The sequence below is a fragment of the Drosophila melanogaster genome, chromosome 2L (genome assembly GCF_000001215.4).
Source record: "Drosophila melanogaster chromosome 2L".
Taxonomy (NCBI): Eukaryota; Metazoa; Arthropoda; class Insecta; order Diptera; family Drosophilidae; genus Drosophila; species Drosophila melanogaster.
The window spans coordinates 16,007,399-16,020,615 of record NT_033779.5 but is presented as its reverse complement, the minus strand read 5'-3'; the positions used below and the strand labels follow the sequence as shown (position 1 = coordinate 16,020,615).

The 13,217-nt window shown below is 38.3% G+C and overlaps 1 protein-coding gene across 3 annotated transcripts in view; it reads right to left on the bottom strand.

The window, feature by feature from the left end:
* The window catches only part of beat-Ic (beaten path Ic), a 41,413-nt gene that overhangs the window by 21,088 nt on the left and 7,108 nt on the right, over positions 1 to 13,217 (bottom strand). For all 3 annotated transcript variants that reach the window (NM_001299041.1, NM_001299042.1, NM_078856.4), the window contains exon 2: positions 6,328 to 6,663. In NM_001299041.1, coding sequence (NP_001285970.1) covers positions 6,328 to 6,481 — 154 coding nt within the window. In that variant the 5' untranslated portion in view covers positions 6,482 to 6,663. The remainder of the gene's footprint in view (positions 1 to 6,327; positions 6,664 to 13,217) is intronic.

Below are 13,217 nucleotides of genomic sequence, written 5' to 3'. Positions count from 1 at the left end.
ATCTCGAGAATATAAAGCTTTTACCGGCCTAAGGTTACTCAGCTGGATTAAAACTTTGTTTGCTTTGTATTCCATAAAAGACAAAAATATTACATCTCCAGATATGTTTGGCATTATTTGTGTTGTGCGGGCCAATATCATGCGACGGGGTTTTTTTTTTAAATATTCTATTATCATATTAATAATACTTTTTATATCAAAAAACGGTGTTTTCAAAACAACGTGGAAAGTGTATTTTAATTATCGCCTTGGTTGCCTGATCTCGACTAATTTCCCGTTTCATGTACTGTTTAATGGCGTGTAAGAGTACAAATTGCCTAGATTAGTGCCTAAATTAAAAGTGAAAATGAAATAAATTAAAAATTTGCCTACACACACACATTTCCCAGCCGAGAAGCCGTAGACAAAGCTTTTTATGGACTACTTAGACTACATTTTCTCATAGGCGTTAAGAAATATTCTTGAAGGAATTTATGAGGCTTTCTGGGGACTCTTATTTTGCTTTGTTTGTATTTGGCGCTGGATGAAGTGAGGAGACACAATTAAGTAGGTGTGGAATGGGAAAAGTGTTTATTATTTGCTGACGAAATCAATTAGCTCAATATGGAAAGCATTTTGTAACACTCTAGTTCATTGTGTAGGACAAATAAATGATTTTTTTGCACATCAAAGTACTTAACCTTGTGCATATATACGTCTAGTGCCTTGGGATAAGCGATCTAAAATAATGTGAAAACTATCTAGAACTAAATCATAAAAATATTTAAGACACTCACAAATATTCTATCTTTTGCAATAAAATCACTAAAAGTTATCAGCAAGTTAAGTGCTAAATTCAACTTCCGGTTCCTGTCGCGATGATAAATGTTTATGTTATGACATGTTTTAAATTTCCAGGTGCATTAGTGTAAAGTGCTTTTTCCTTGCCGAAAAGGATGCTAAAGAATGGTGGTGGTGAAAAATGTCTGGGAATTGTGTGCCGGGCGAGACGAAGAGCTAAAATGCTCTTAACACTTTCAATCTTTTTTCACGTCTTTTATTTCTACCTTTTTTCTCTATGTGGTGGCTGAGTCTGTGCGGAGTTAACCACCTGACACCCGATATTAAAATGGAAAGCTCATGGAGTTGGCAAGTTATGTTCATAATGAATTTAAGGCAACGAGGCGTGAGACAAGAATTTATACTCTACGTTGTTTTAAAACCAATAATATTTTAGTTGCACAAGAGTAAGCTCGCAAACATTATTTTTAGCAATGTATTCTTGTTAAATAAACGTATTATCCGGAGTTCTGGAACTTTTCTGCACACCATTAACTCGGATAACTCTGATCTAGTTACCGTTTCGAATCCGAAAGCGACACTTTTGTCGCCCATTTCGTGTATCCTGCAGCTGTGCAATTTATTTTCGAGTATGAGTGCGTGTGTTAAAATTTAGCACAACATTCCTCCAGATGCACCTGCTTTAGTTTCAGCCCGACCATCCACTCAACTCCTGCCGCCATTTACGCATTAAGGCTCTTTTGCGATGGCGCAAAATGCAATTTATACATTTCCGTTAAGCAAGCGAAATTCCGACCATATTTTTTCGTCTCCACTCCGCCGTGTGCCGACATGTTTTTGCTTTTAGCGGAATGCCATACGGAAGCGACAACAATGCGGTGAACTAGCTAGCATATATCCAAGCCCCTCGCAAAACAGACCTCGTCTATTCCCCGAGAGCGACGATCTCTTGTAGTTTCTGTCAGGGAATTTAAACTAATTAAAATGTTTTCTAAGGGCAGCCGGAAATTTCATAAAATAAGCATGGCAGCATCAGAAGCGGCAAATCGGATTGCGTTATTTATGGTGAAATCTGTGGGAGGGCCGCGACTTTTAGACTTTTGCATTCGCATTCGCATTCGCATTTTGTGCCGCATTGGGAAATCAAGGAAAAATATTTAATTTTCCAAATCAATAAACACGCTGATTGCATTGCCTGACAATTGGCATCAGAGTGAGTGGATGGGAGGCAATAAATCTGGGCATGTGTAAGCGATGCTTCGGTATTTATTTGCCGGGTATTCCGAGTGCCATTGCGACTACGCCCAACTCCCCATTTATTGGTGGTCAATAGAAAGGAGACGAACAAGAAGACAAACTGTCAACTTGCATGTTACCCAATGGGTGGAGCGACTTTGCCCCGTGCCCTTGAGCACCGAAAAATAATTGAATTCCCCAAATGCCAAAGTGGAATTTTAATTTGCGTTCTCCACTTCCTAGTTGGCCTCAGGCTCTCTCTAGAAAGTTGGAAGAATTGTTGCCACTGATTGCTGATCAGTATGCAAAATGTGTGCGTGCCAAAATCAGCGCAAAAAACGCTGCGTGGCTGGGTGACAAGGAAAAGGGGGTCAGACATTGTCACACGTACTTTCATCGCTCCCCTCGAATTGATGTCTTAGAAAATTAGCAAACGCCTTTCAGCCAACTGCCACATCTCGTGACTTGGCGTTCTCAACACCTTTTTTAAAGATTTTTTTCTTTTTTGGCATTCCCAGTTCATTCTGCTCTTTCCAATCACTCTTTTTGGCAAGGCCCATACTTCCACGGCCTTCTTGTATGCAATGCATTTCTTATTTCCAGTCTATTGAACGGGTTGGTATTTGTTAAACTTAATAGGTAATTTAATTTTTGGCAATCAACCTTAATGTAAGAAATGTTCGTTTATCCGAGCGCAGTGTAATGTTATTTTCAAATCGCAATCATTTCTTTCATGATTATATTCCTGTCATATGACAAATATTCCGTATTTTTATATTTTTAAATATTTAAATAAATGGAAAAACCTTGTTCAGCTATATACTATTTTTTGGCAGTGCCTGTTGCCCAAAGTGACCACCATTTGGGATAAAAAACAGTGCTATCCCGTTTCACATACAGCTTTCTCTTTCGCCGACAGTATCGTGGCATTTATAAACGCATACATATGCATGAGATCATAAAGATTGCGACAGTGCGCGCGCGTGTGTGTGTGAGCTTTGTGAGTGCAATGCATTTGTCATAAATGCACACAAAAAACCCAAAAGAAACTCTATAATGGCATACACGGCATACACACTCACACTACACCCGTCCCACTCCCACACTCCACCTCTCTCACTTCCGACCATTTGGGGGTTTTCTCGTCAACGGCATAATGAATGCATCCGCCATGCATTGAAAACTTGACTCATATTTCATACCCCTGCAAAAGAAGAGAATAAAAATCTACGGGTACATTGACCATCTTGTTCGGCGCTCCATTGTTGTGGCTCCAATGGTTGTTGCCCGCAAATTTGTTGCATTTATATGTGATATTTGTATATTATAACCGCATATGTACATATAAGATATGTTAAGCCAGTTTTTCACATCGTTTTGATGATATTTCATAATCTTTTATCACATCGTATGCACATAGTAAAAATAGTACGTTTAAAATTGCATTTTAAGGCAATTTTTTTCACTTGCATTGTGCAAATTAAATGCAATTTTTCGAATAAAGCATTTTAAGTGCAGCTCAGCCGGCTATGACGTGCGTAGGCCACTTTGAAGTTGATACACATTATGGGATTACAGAACAGAGCTGGCATATTAATTTTCAATTGCGATAAACAATTTGGATGGAACTCGGTTTGTTGAAAGCGCTAAATTAATTTATACAAATTAAATGCGTTCAAGGAAATAAGTTGGAAAGGCTTCGTTTAAATGTATATGATTGAGGTAGCTTAACATTAAGCATATTATGTTTAGTTTAACCACTAGCTGGTATATTTTCAATCGCTTATGCATTTGGAAGTTCCATTTCTTCTTCGCAATTGCAGAATAAGAAATACAGTGTCCATACATTTTTCTTCAACAGCATTAGCCATCAGATTACGAAAATATTTTTACCTTCTGCTGCTCGACGGCCTGACAAACTGGCCGACATCAACCGCACATTTCACGCAATTGTCGTATGCTGACAAAAGGCACGTCAGTCGCCTGCCTGCATTGCAACCAAGTTGGAATGTCAGAACAGTAAACGGCAAATGTCTGGCAGACAAAGACGACTCAGCACCAGAGCCCCTTAGCCTTTGGTGCTCCATGGCGTGCTCCTGCCATCCCATCGCAGATCCCTAATTCCTGCATCCACCTGCTCTCTTGCCGAAATACGAAAAACAAAAAGCCGAAGTGCAAGTTCATGTGATATGCAAAGTGGAGTGCATGATGGAGTTTCAGTGCGGGCTTATATGAATTTGTGGTGCACTGAAAGAATACTTCCTAAATAAATGGTGTTTATTTCCCCAAAATTAAAGAACAAAACAAACCTTTCATTTTTGGCAGCATCATGAATACTATAGAAGGCATTAATATATATGATACCCATTTATATACAGTGAATCTTCCATCTATAGTTCTCTATACTTCTAAATATATTGAAGCTAGAATTAAATTATCTTAAAATGCAAATATATAAGAACCTATTTGTCTATGTGTAAATGGGAGAGGAACTGAGATGCTAAACAGAATCCCTGCCAGCGAAGGGCTGATAAAACGCAGGCACACGGGGCGTATGTGTGATATGTGTGGTATACGATCATGAAGATGGCGGCGATAATGATGATGGCGGTGAAGAATGCTAACTGACTTTTGTGCATTCTGGAAAATTGAAACGGTATCCCCGGCCCAGTCGCTGCTGGCTTCCATTGTGATTGAAGCTGGCCGCAGAGAAGAAACTTTTTCCAGGCATACCTATATTGAGGGATATAGCCAATTTTGGCCTTTGTTCAGAAGGAGATTGCTAGCAAGGGCCCTCAACATGTTGCATGCTTTCACAAGCGCCTGACCAAAGTTGAATGGAATAGTTTCCCATTTTTGGGGCTCGGGGCCGATGAGTTTTCCACTTAATCCCCACATGCGATGCAGTGCATTGTTTATTGTTTGCCCCTCAATGGGATGGTCACGGTAAGCACTTTCCCTTCGACGAGCCCCTTTTGTATGTGCGTTTAGCATAAATTAGAAAGTATCGATCGAGCTGTGGCGAAATTGAAAAGGCAACTTTGCCGCAATCGAAAAAAAAAGTTTCAAATCAATATCCCGGACCAGGAAATGTTTTTCGGCTAAGCTGCTAACCAACAGAAATTGTAATTTCGAAGAGTACTCGTACAGTGGGGATTTAGTTGGCAAGCGATGACGAGGGGGAAATAAATAAAACTTGTGCCCTAACCACGCATTCGGTAATTGCAAGAAAATCTCATTTAATCCCAACAAATGCGACTTCATCACGCAAAAAATTATGAAATATTCTCCGTCTCTAGGCAGCAATTGCTTGCCTTCCCCCATACATACATATACATCTATCTTTATTTATATATCCTTTACCGTTGTTGTTGGCCTTAAGTTGCCGTTTTTGTTTTGCTTGTTTACACAATGTCCTGCTCGCGCCTTTTGGCCAGAAAAATGAGTATAGACAGCAAAAACGGCATTCAGAAGCATTGGTTGTATATTTAGTATCGTAGTTTCTTTTGCAACGTCATCATTTTGGCCTTGTTGCGGTTGAATGGTGGCATTTAAGAGGAGAAGACAAGCTCAATGAGTTGAATCCATTGAGTACTGAAATTGGGGCAGATCCAGCAATTGATCGCTTAATAACCTTTCTCATCTCGAGTATGTTATATTGTATTTCATTTTCATTGATATACAATACCATAAAACTTAAAATATATTAAAATAAGCTTTTAATTTAGAAAAGAAAGCTTTTTTTTATATGTTTGAGCTAAGCACCCTTTTTTGTTTCAGAACAATACGGTCGACCCTCGAATTATTAAACTGTTCCCTGGTCGCTCTTCTTCTTTTCCTGACCATCGTTTCATGCAGATGAATGCGCGTATTTATGAAAAATGTTGTTGTCATCGCAGCACTGTTGTTTTTATTGCCATTTGCTGAATGTGCTTTCGCCTCCGCGTCGGCTGATGAGAAATAATGTTTGCGGAAAAATAAGATTTGTTTATTTTACGAACGATTGATTTCGTCTTCCGTTCTGTGCTTGCCGCTCCATTTAGCCAGCTTTTCCAACCGCCCGCCGCACTTTCCCCACCCACTTTTCGGCCACTTGTCCTCGCTTCATTTTGCGCGGCTTAAAAATTAATTATCGCCAAAGTCGGGGACTCATCTAGGACTTTCGTCTGTCACCCGGACGGCTGTCATTTATATTTGGAGGCTTTGACGAACTTTTTGAAATATCTCATCAAAGTTTTTGTCGTCCTTCAACGACTTTGTGTCACTTGACTTAGCTGTGATTTGGACTCGCTCGGTTTATAATTCACTTACCAGGCACCAGAATGAGTAGGAGTACCACGGATATCCAGCAGATGCAGCTACGCCCACTTTGGGAACCATGGGATCCAACGTCCTTTTCCGTCCTCCACCGATTGGCCATTTGCATGTGACGGGTGCTTGCCCCCGGAATAGTCGTCTTCGCCATTGAAATAGATATTTTTACTATTTTTGCGTAGGGGCTGTGTCCTCCGTTTTGTTATTTCTCTTTGCTCGATCTTTCTTTGCTTCCTTTTGGTCCTTATAAATATATATTGGCCAATAAATGTCAATTGAATTTGGCCTAATTCGAGTTTTGTAGAAATAGTTTTCTGAGCGACAGAAACTCAACTGTAATTGTAAGAAAATTTAAATTTAGATAAGATTGGCTTTAAAGGCAAAAATATTTTTTTTTTAAATGTACCTAATTATTAGCAATAACTATTATTAATAATAAGCAATTGCTAATTAATAACTAGCTAAATTTTTGTTATTTCAATCTATTAAATCCCAAATTATTACTCAACATTATAAATTATTTTATATATTTAATTTTGCAGTATTTTAAAAGTTGTCGGTTACGAAATAAATATTAAGTGCGAACTGAAGCCATTTAGGATCATAATTAAACATTAATATTAAATAACAGCCATTTGAATTCCAAAACAAAAGCACTGCTAAACTTTATTGCTTTTTGATTGCACATTAAATATTTCAGCAAAATTCAGTTGAATAATTCATTAAGTGTTTCGGACCAGATCCATTTGATGGCATTCAGCACCACGTGCACGCCCCAACACTCTCGGCAAACACAGTGATTAATGCAATTAACTGCAGTACTTTAATTAAAAATCGCCTCAAACACAGATGCAGAGCAAACACACACACTCTCAAATCGATTTCATTTAAACACTAATCCGTGCGTGTGCTGCACAGGGTAAATGAAAAAATAATATCACTAAGACCCGGGACAAAAACTTAATCCACAGAAAAAAATATAAGGAAAACCCAGCGAGAAAAACGGGACAAGCTGGCAAATTAAAAACCTTCGATAAATAGCTTAAACAGTCGTGTATGGAATACCTTCTTATAATTAGTTTATTTTCCTATAATTTCACAATGTCCTAAAGAGGATATAAAAACTTTAATTTCTGTAGAATTTTATTTTTATTCCCAATCCTTTTATCCAATCCTGATACCCTCTTATCCATGTAAACGAGAATTTCCTAATTGTCTTTCCTCTGCGCCAAAAAAAAAGGAACTGGGGGAAACTTCAATCCGCAGTTTAATTATTTTCCATTTAAATAAAATTCACACACTCACATACCCATTTTCATTTACATACACACACAAGCGCCCCCATTCCATTTGCTTGTTTATGTCGCAAAAACTTCTTCTCTGTTTTATGTTTTTTTCCGAAGCGGCTTCGCTTTTGGCCATTTTCTTTTCGCCCTTGCCAGTTTTACACTCTTTCGAAACAAAAGTGACACAAATACACCCCTACCCAATTTGGCCTTTTGAATGAAGTTAGCACTTTTTTAATACTCTTAAAATAGGTGCAATGAGATTATTTCATTTAATGTCGCTCTTCCAATGTTTTTTATTGGTTTGATCGATCACTTAGATTACATTGCTCTATATGAAATGAGTTTTGCTTTTCCAAATAAAAATATGCTGAACTCTCCCTTCGAAATGAACTTAATGCTAAGCCTTTTGGCATTTAATTACTTTACTTTTTGTTGGTTTCCGAATAAGTTTGCCAAGTTTGTCGATCCAAAAACTAGCAATGCAGAAGCATTCTAAAAAGCAACTTAATTGTAGGTCCCCCTGGATGAGATTTCCCTCACACTGCATTTAAGGTAATGAGCACATACAAAATGCAATTAAAAGCTTGTTGCCAAAAATGCAATTTTACGTATCTTTTTCTTTGCTCTCTGCTGAATACACACGTACATAATTGGGTACGTATATTTTTAAGCTTGGACTTTGCAGTTTGGGCACAGCATGCAAAGCATTAATGCACTTTATGGGGCCCAACCGACAGCGAATGCTTTTAACGATGCTACGGTGAACGTAGTGAAGAACTAAAAAATATAAAACGTGAAGTGCAAAAAATTGTTTAATGGAGTTTTTGGCTGAAAATTACACTCTTAAAACAAATAATAGTCGTCTTAATTATGGTATTACTTTACTAATGTTGTTTTTAGATTAATAATACAGCTATGATGGTCAAATTTGCATTTCTTCGTAACTCTTCCTTGGTATTGATAATATTTATTAAGATTATATATAAAGCTTTTTTTTTAACAATTTTTCAGCATAGGTAATCTCTTATTCTGATTCTGTAGCTTAACAAACATGAAAATCGAACACGCTTCAAAAAACACTTCTTTTTCTATGAAAGTCAACGGCTCCATTATGCAATGTGTAATGTATTGTAAGTAAAAAGTGTATTCTATTGCTTTCCCATTCCGTCTTTTCAGGTTTTGCACATCATGCAGTTCATTGGCCCTGTTGATGCCGATTTCCATTCTATTTTCATTTGAACTTTTTTTATAACCACTCCTCCTTGGATACGGCTCACTTATTTCATTTGACTGATACCTTGTGGCTTTCGAATTGTTTGCACAATTTATTTGAACTTCGGTTCGGGTTCGGAAGTGAAGTTGGAAACGAGAGCCAGTATGACAAACATTTTTGTGCCGATTTGCTTGCCTAGATTTGTGGGTCAAGTGGAGCGTGCATGTGCATAAAGATGTGTATGCAAATGTCAACCTATCTGTGTTTGAATGGATGCGTTTGCAACCACCAACTGCAATTACAACCAGATCAAAGTTGATGGAAACATCAGATTACCGTTGCCATATGTGCGAATCGCAAAACGTCGACTGTTGATCACCAAAGTTATTATATAAATCGTATGGCTAAGCATCATTTTATGTTTTTTAAAAGTGTGCTTATTATTTATGGAAATATTATCTGTTCAATATGGGAGTCATATTAAGTTTTGTGTCGCTTTTATGGAAATTTCGACGGGAAGCAAAGTATGTCCATGGTATGTAAGTAATTTATTCGAAGATAACAGCTGCGAGCTGCGTTTTAGATTTTATAATTAATAATTATGATTTCTGGTATTCCTTTTAATTGAAGTAACAATAGAAATCTAGTATAAACATATCAGCAAGCAATGAAGAGAGAAAATCCATACTAATTATAAGCGATTCCTGAATACCAAAAAGGTCAATCAAGCACACCTTCCATTGTTCGTTTAACATCAGAGACCCTTTCTCGCGAAATTACACCTGGCATAGAAGCTCACCTGGCTGGGTGTGCTCACGTCATCGTTGCCGTGCAGCTGCCAACCTTTCTTAGACCACAAAAACTCATTACAGCCCCCTTTTTGGCCAACTCAGTTCCCCGCTTTGTGTGCTCCTTTGCACACGCTGTCTCTGTCGCTCGCTGCGTTTTTGCTATTTCGCAATTAAAACTTTCATTAAAGTAATTAAAATTGCAACAAAATAAACAAAAATACAATCGAAATCTGCAAGGTCTGCTATGGTTGTGAAGGGGGGAGGGGCTTTTGTGTTTTTTGGGGAAAGGAGATGGTGGCAGGATTTGACAGACACACAAAAATGCAGTTAAAAACGGTCCATGGGGGCTGAAAGTGGGTGGCTGGAACAAAAGACAAAAGTGTGACAAATATAAACAGGGGTATAAATAAAATGGTTAAGTGCTGGCTGGCTGGATGGCTGGCTGGCTGACTGGTTGGCAGGGGGATATAATAAAATGTGGTAATTGTAAATAAGTGGAAAATGAGTGCCGAGCAAAAGAGGGGGAGACCGATGGGGGAAATTGGGCTGCTGTACTGTGCTCTGCTGTGTCTATTGCATTTGGTGGGATAACATTTTAAATTCAAATTAAACGACCGGCAAAGCCACAAAAGGATTGACATGAAGTTAGTGCCACCAACCAGTGTAGCAACAAAAGGGAGCAAAAAGGCGACAACTTGACTAAGGGCAACCACAGCTCTAGTTGGCAGCTGTCGTTGTTGCACCAGCATTTACCCATCTATTGTTTTATTTGAGCTTGACATTTGCATGGTAAATACAAAAAAAAAAAATAGGGGGGGGGGGGTATGGCAAAGTTCGAGCTGCAAATGAAATATGTTCTGGGTTTCTCAGCATTCAATTAATTTCCAAATACTTTGCAAATAATCAAAGGAGTGAAAAAAAGGACAATAATTTCAATAATAAAAGAGCCATCATTGTTTTGATGCTTTTTCTCTGAGGGTGCATTTTGCGAAATAAGTTTTCTCTCTTGATACTTCATGCATATAAATTGGACAGTCAGGCGATTAAATCCGAATCGCAGGCCAATTAAAAACATATAATGCCAAATCGGGGTCACCTTTTAAACATTTAAACCGTTTATTGCAGAGATATACCAAATACTTGTGAATGCAATGACAAGGATAACGAAAACAGTTTCGTGAGCTAGCTTCATTCTAGATAGTGAGGGATAAGCACTAAACACAAGTTGCACAATTCAATTGAGAGTGCCCATATATTTTTAGCCATTCATATGCTTAAATTTATATTCATATTTATATGCGAAATTGGATACCTCCGCTGCCACATATGCCGAGTTTTGACAAGGAAATGAAAGATTTTACAAGGCAGTGCGCAGACAATTCAGCAGGCAAACAACTTAGTCAGAAAAACGTTTAAAGGCAACTTGACACGCCGGCAAATAAAATCTAAACTTTTAAAGAAAACCCTCATCTTTTCTGCCCCCGTCAAATCCACTGCAGCAGAGGGGTCGAAGAAGCTAAAAACGAATACGAAAAGCAGTAAAAAAAAATGATAAACGCTTCAACTGATGACACATTCAGTTTCACACACGAACGACTTTCAATTTACATTTGATGTTTTATGTTTCGCAGCATTTACCAAACGAAAAGCGAAGAAAAACCCAATGAAACGGCCGGGGGATGGAGCCAAAAGAAAAAGAATCACTCATACGCACCCACGCACACGAGGATTGGCGCCCGACGTTTGACGCCGCATGGCAAAAGCGCTTAGAAAAGAAATAGCATATAGTGAAAAAAAAACAAAATACAAAAAAAAAACTCTGTGCCCAGACCAACCAGGACTTACCAAAAGGCAGCCGTCCCAAGGAGTGGCGGCAGGAGTATCCTGCAGACGACAACGGTGCCAAGGAGACGACAGGCGGGAACCAGGCGGCGTTGGGTAAATAAACGAAAATATTTTGTACTTCAAATAGAAGCGAACATGCTAAAGAAATTCAGCCAGAATTTCAGCGACTATTTATGCATCGTAATGCCCTATAAAGGAATCACTAAGAATAAGACTCTGAATTGAACTAGTATTGGGTCCTATTCAATTTCGTATTTAGTATAATTTTTTAAAACTTTTAGAGAATATTCTAAATGAGCATTGCAAATATACATACAGTTAGCCAAAAGGGAAAAGTCCAATGTGGTGAGGTACATTTTTTACAGATTATCATTTTAAATATGATATAAATATTTGCTATTTATGTGCATTTTATATGTTCATAGTGTCTGCGAATAAATATTGACATTTTTGTTGCACAAATTAATATTTTTTGTCACAGTCAAATACTGTAATGCAAAATGGTCAACTATCTCCTCTTGCAAATGTTATAATATTACTATGTATATACTCCACAAAGCAGCAGGAATTCAAAAAAAAAGAAAAGAACTTTGGGCAACTTGTAATAAGCTGCACTTAAGAATAATTCCTACATATTGACAACTTCGTAGTGTAAACTTTTCAATGGTCACTTATGAGCTTTTCCCCGAAAACCGATGCTTGACAAGTTGCCTCTTTTGAGATCGGCCACAAAGGCACTTCAAATGGAGGCCCACACAAAATAGAAGAGCCATACTCAGCATGCGGTCAGCAAAAAACAAGAAACTAAAACAAAAGCACCCAGAAAGCAGTTTGAGCAGAAATTGCCCATAACGAGCACTTGACCAGGGACAAAATGTGAGATGCCAGAGTTCAGAGGAATTTCACATCTTTTGTATGCCTTTTTATTTCGGGGGCATGAGTATCGGTGGCCCGATAGCCGTGCTTCTTGTGGCAAATAAATTTAAAGTGCTCGAAGGAAAAAAGTGAAAATAACGTTGCACTTAAAGACCGCACATTTGTCTCAATGAAGGCCGTGTCACAAAAGTAACGTTAAGTTCTCCTTTTTACCTAATTTATACAGTTTACGCTGGGCGGTTGTCCAATGTCCACTGTCCCAATGTCCTGCGGCCCCTGCGATCTCCCATTTATGTCCGGATTCAGGGAGTGGAAGCCATATAATTGCGCTTATCTCTTGGCGCACACTCAAGTGGCCCGGCTCAATATGTTTTTGGAGTGAAATGAAGTGCCCATCGTATCCACTTGGAAAAGAAAAAAAAAATGAGAAAAAAAAGAGAAAAGAGGCAGGGCGGCCAAGAGGCACTGGCATTGGAATCCCGGCAGAAATTTTTGTATTTGATTTAAAAGGAAATACCTTTTTTAGTTGAAGCCTCACTTGTTTACCCTGCTGTTTTGCTTTTCCCTGGTGTTTCTCCCTTTTTGTGGTGACATTTTTATACACTGTGTGTGTGTGCAGGGGGATAAGTTTTTGGCATCCTACCAATGAGATTATCTTAAGTGGGGTGTTGTTTTTCGGTTCGAAGGAATGTGGAGGGCCCTCAATTGCAGTCTTGAAGCTGGGTTCCCTTTTTTGGTTCGTTTAGAAATGAGTTTCGCAATAGTTCTTAACTGTCTGGGGGTCTGTGGTTTTTCCTTTTCTCCAACAGCGAGCTGTTATTGGTAAATCGATGTAAATTGCTTTTTAAACAAGTTGAATGAATAAATTATAAG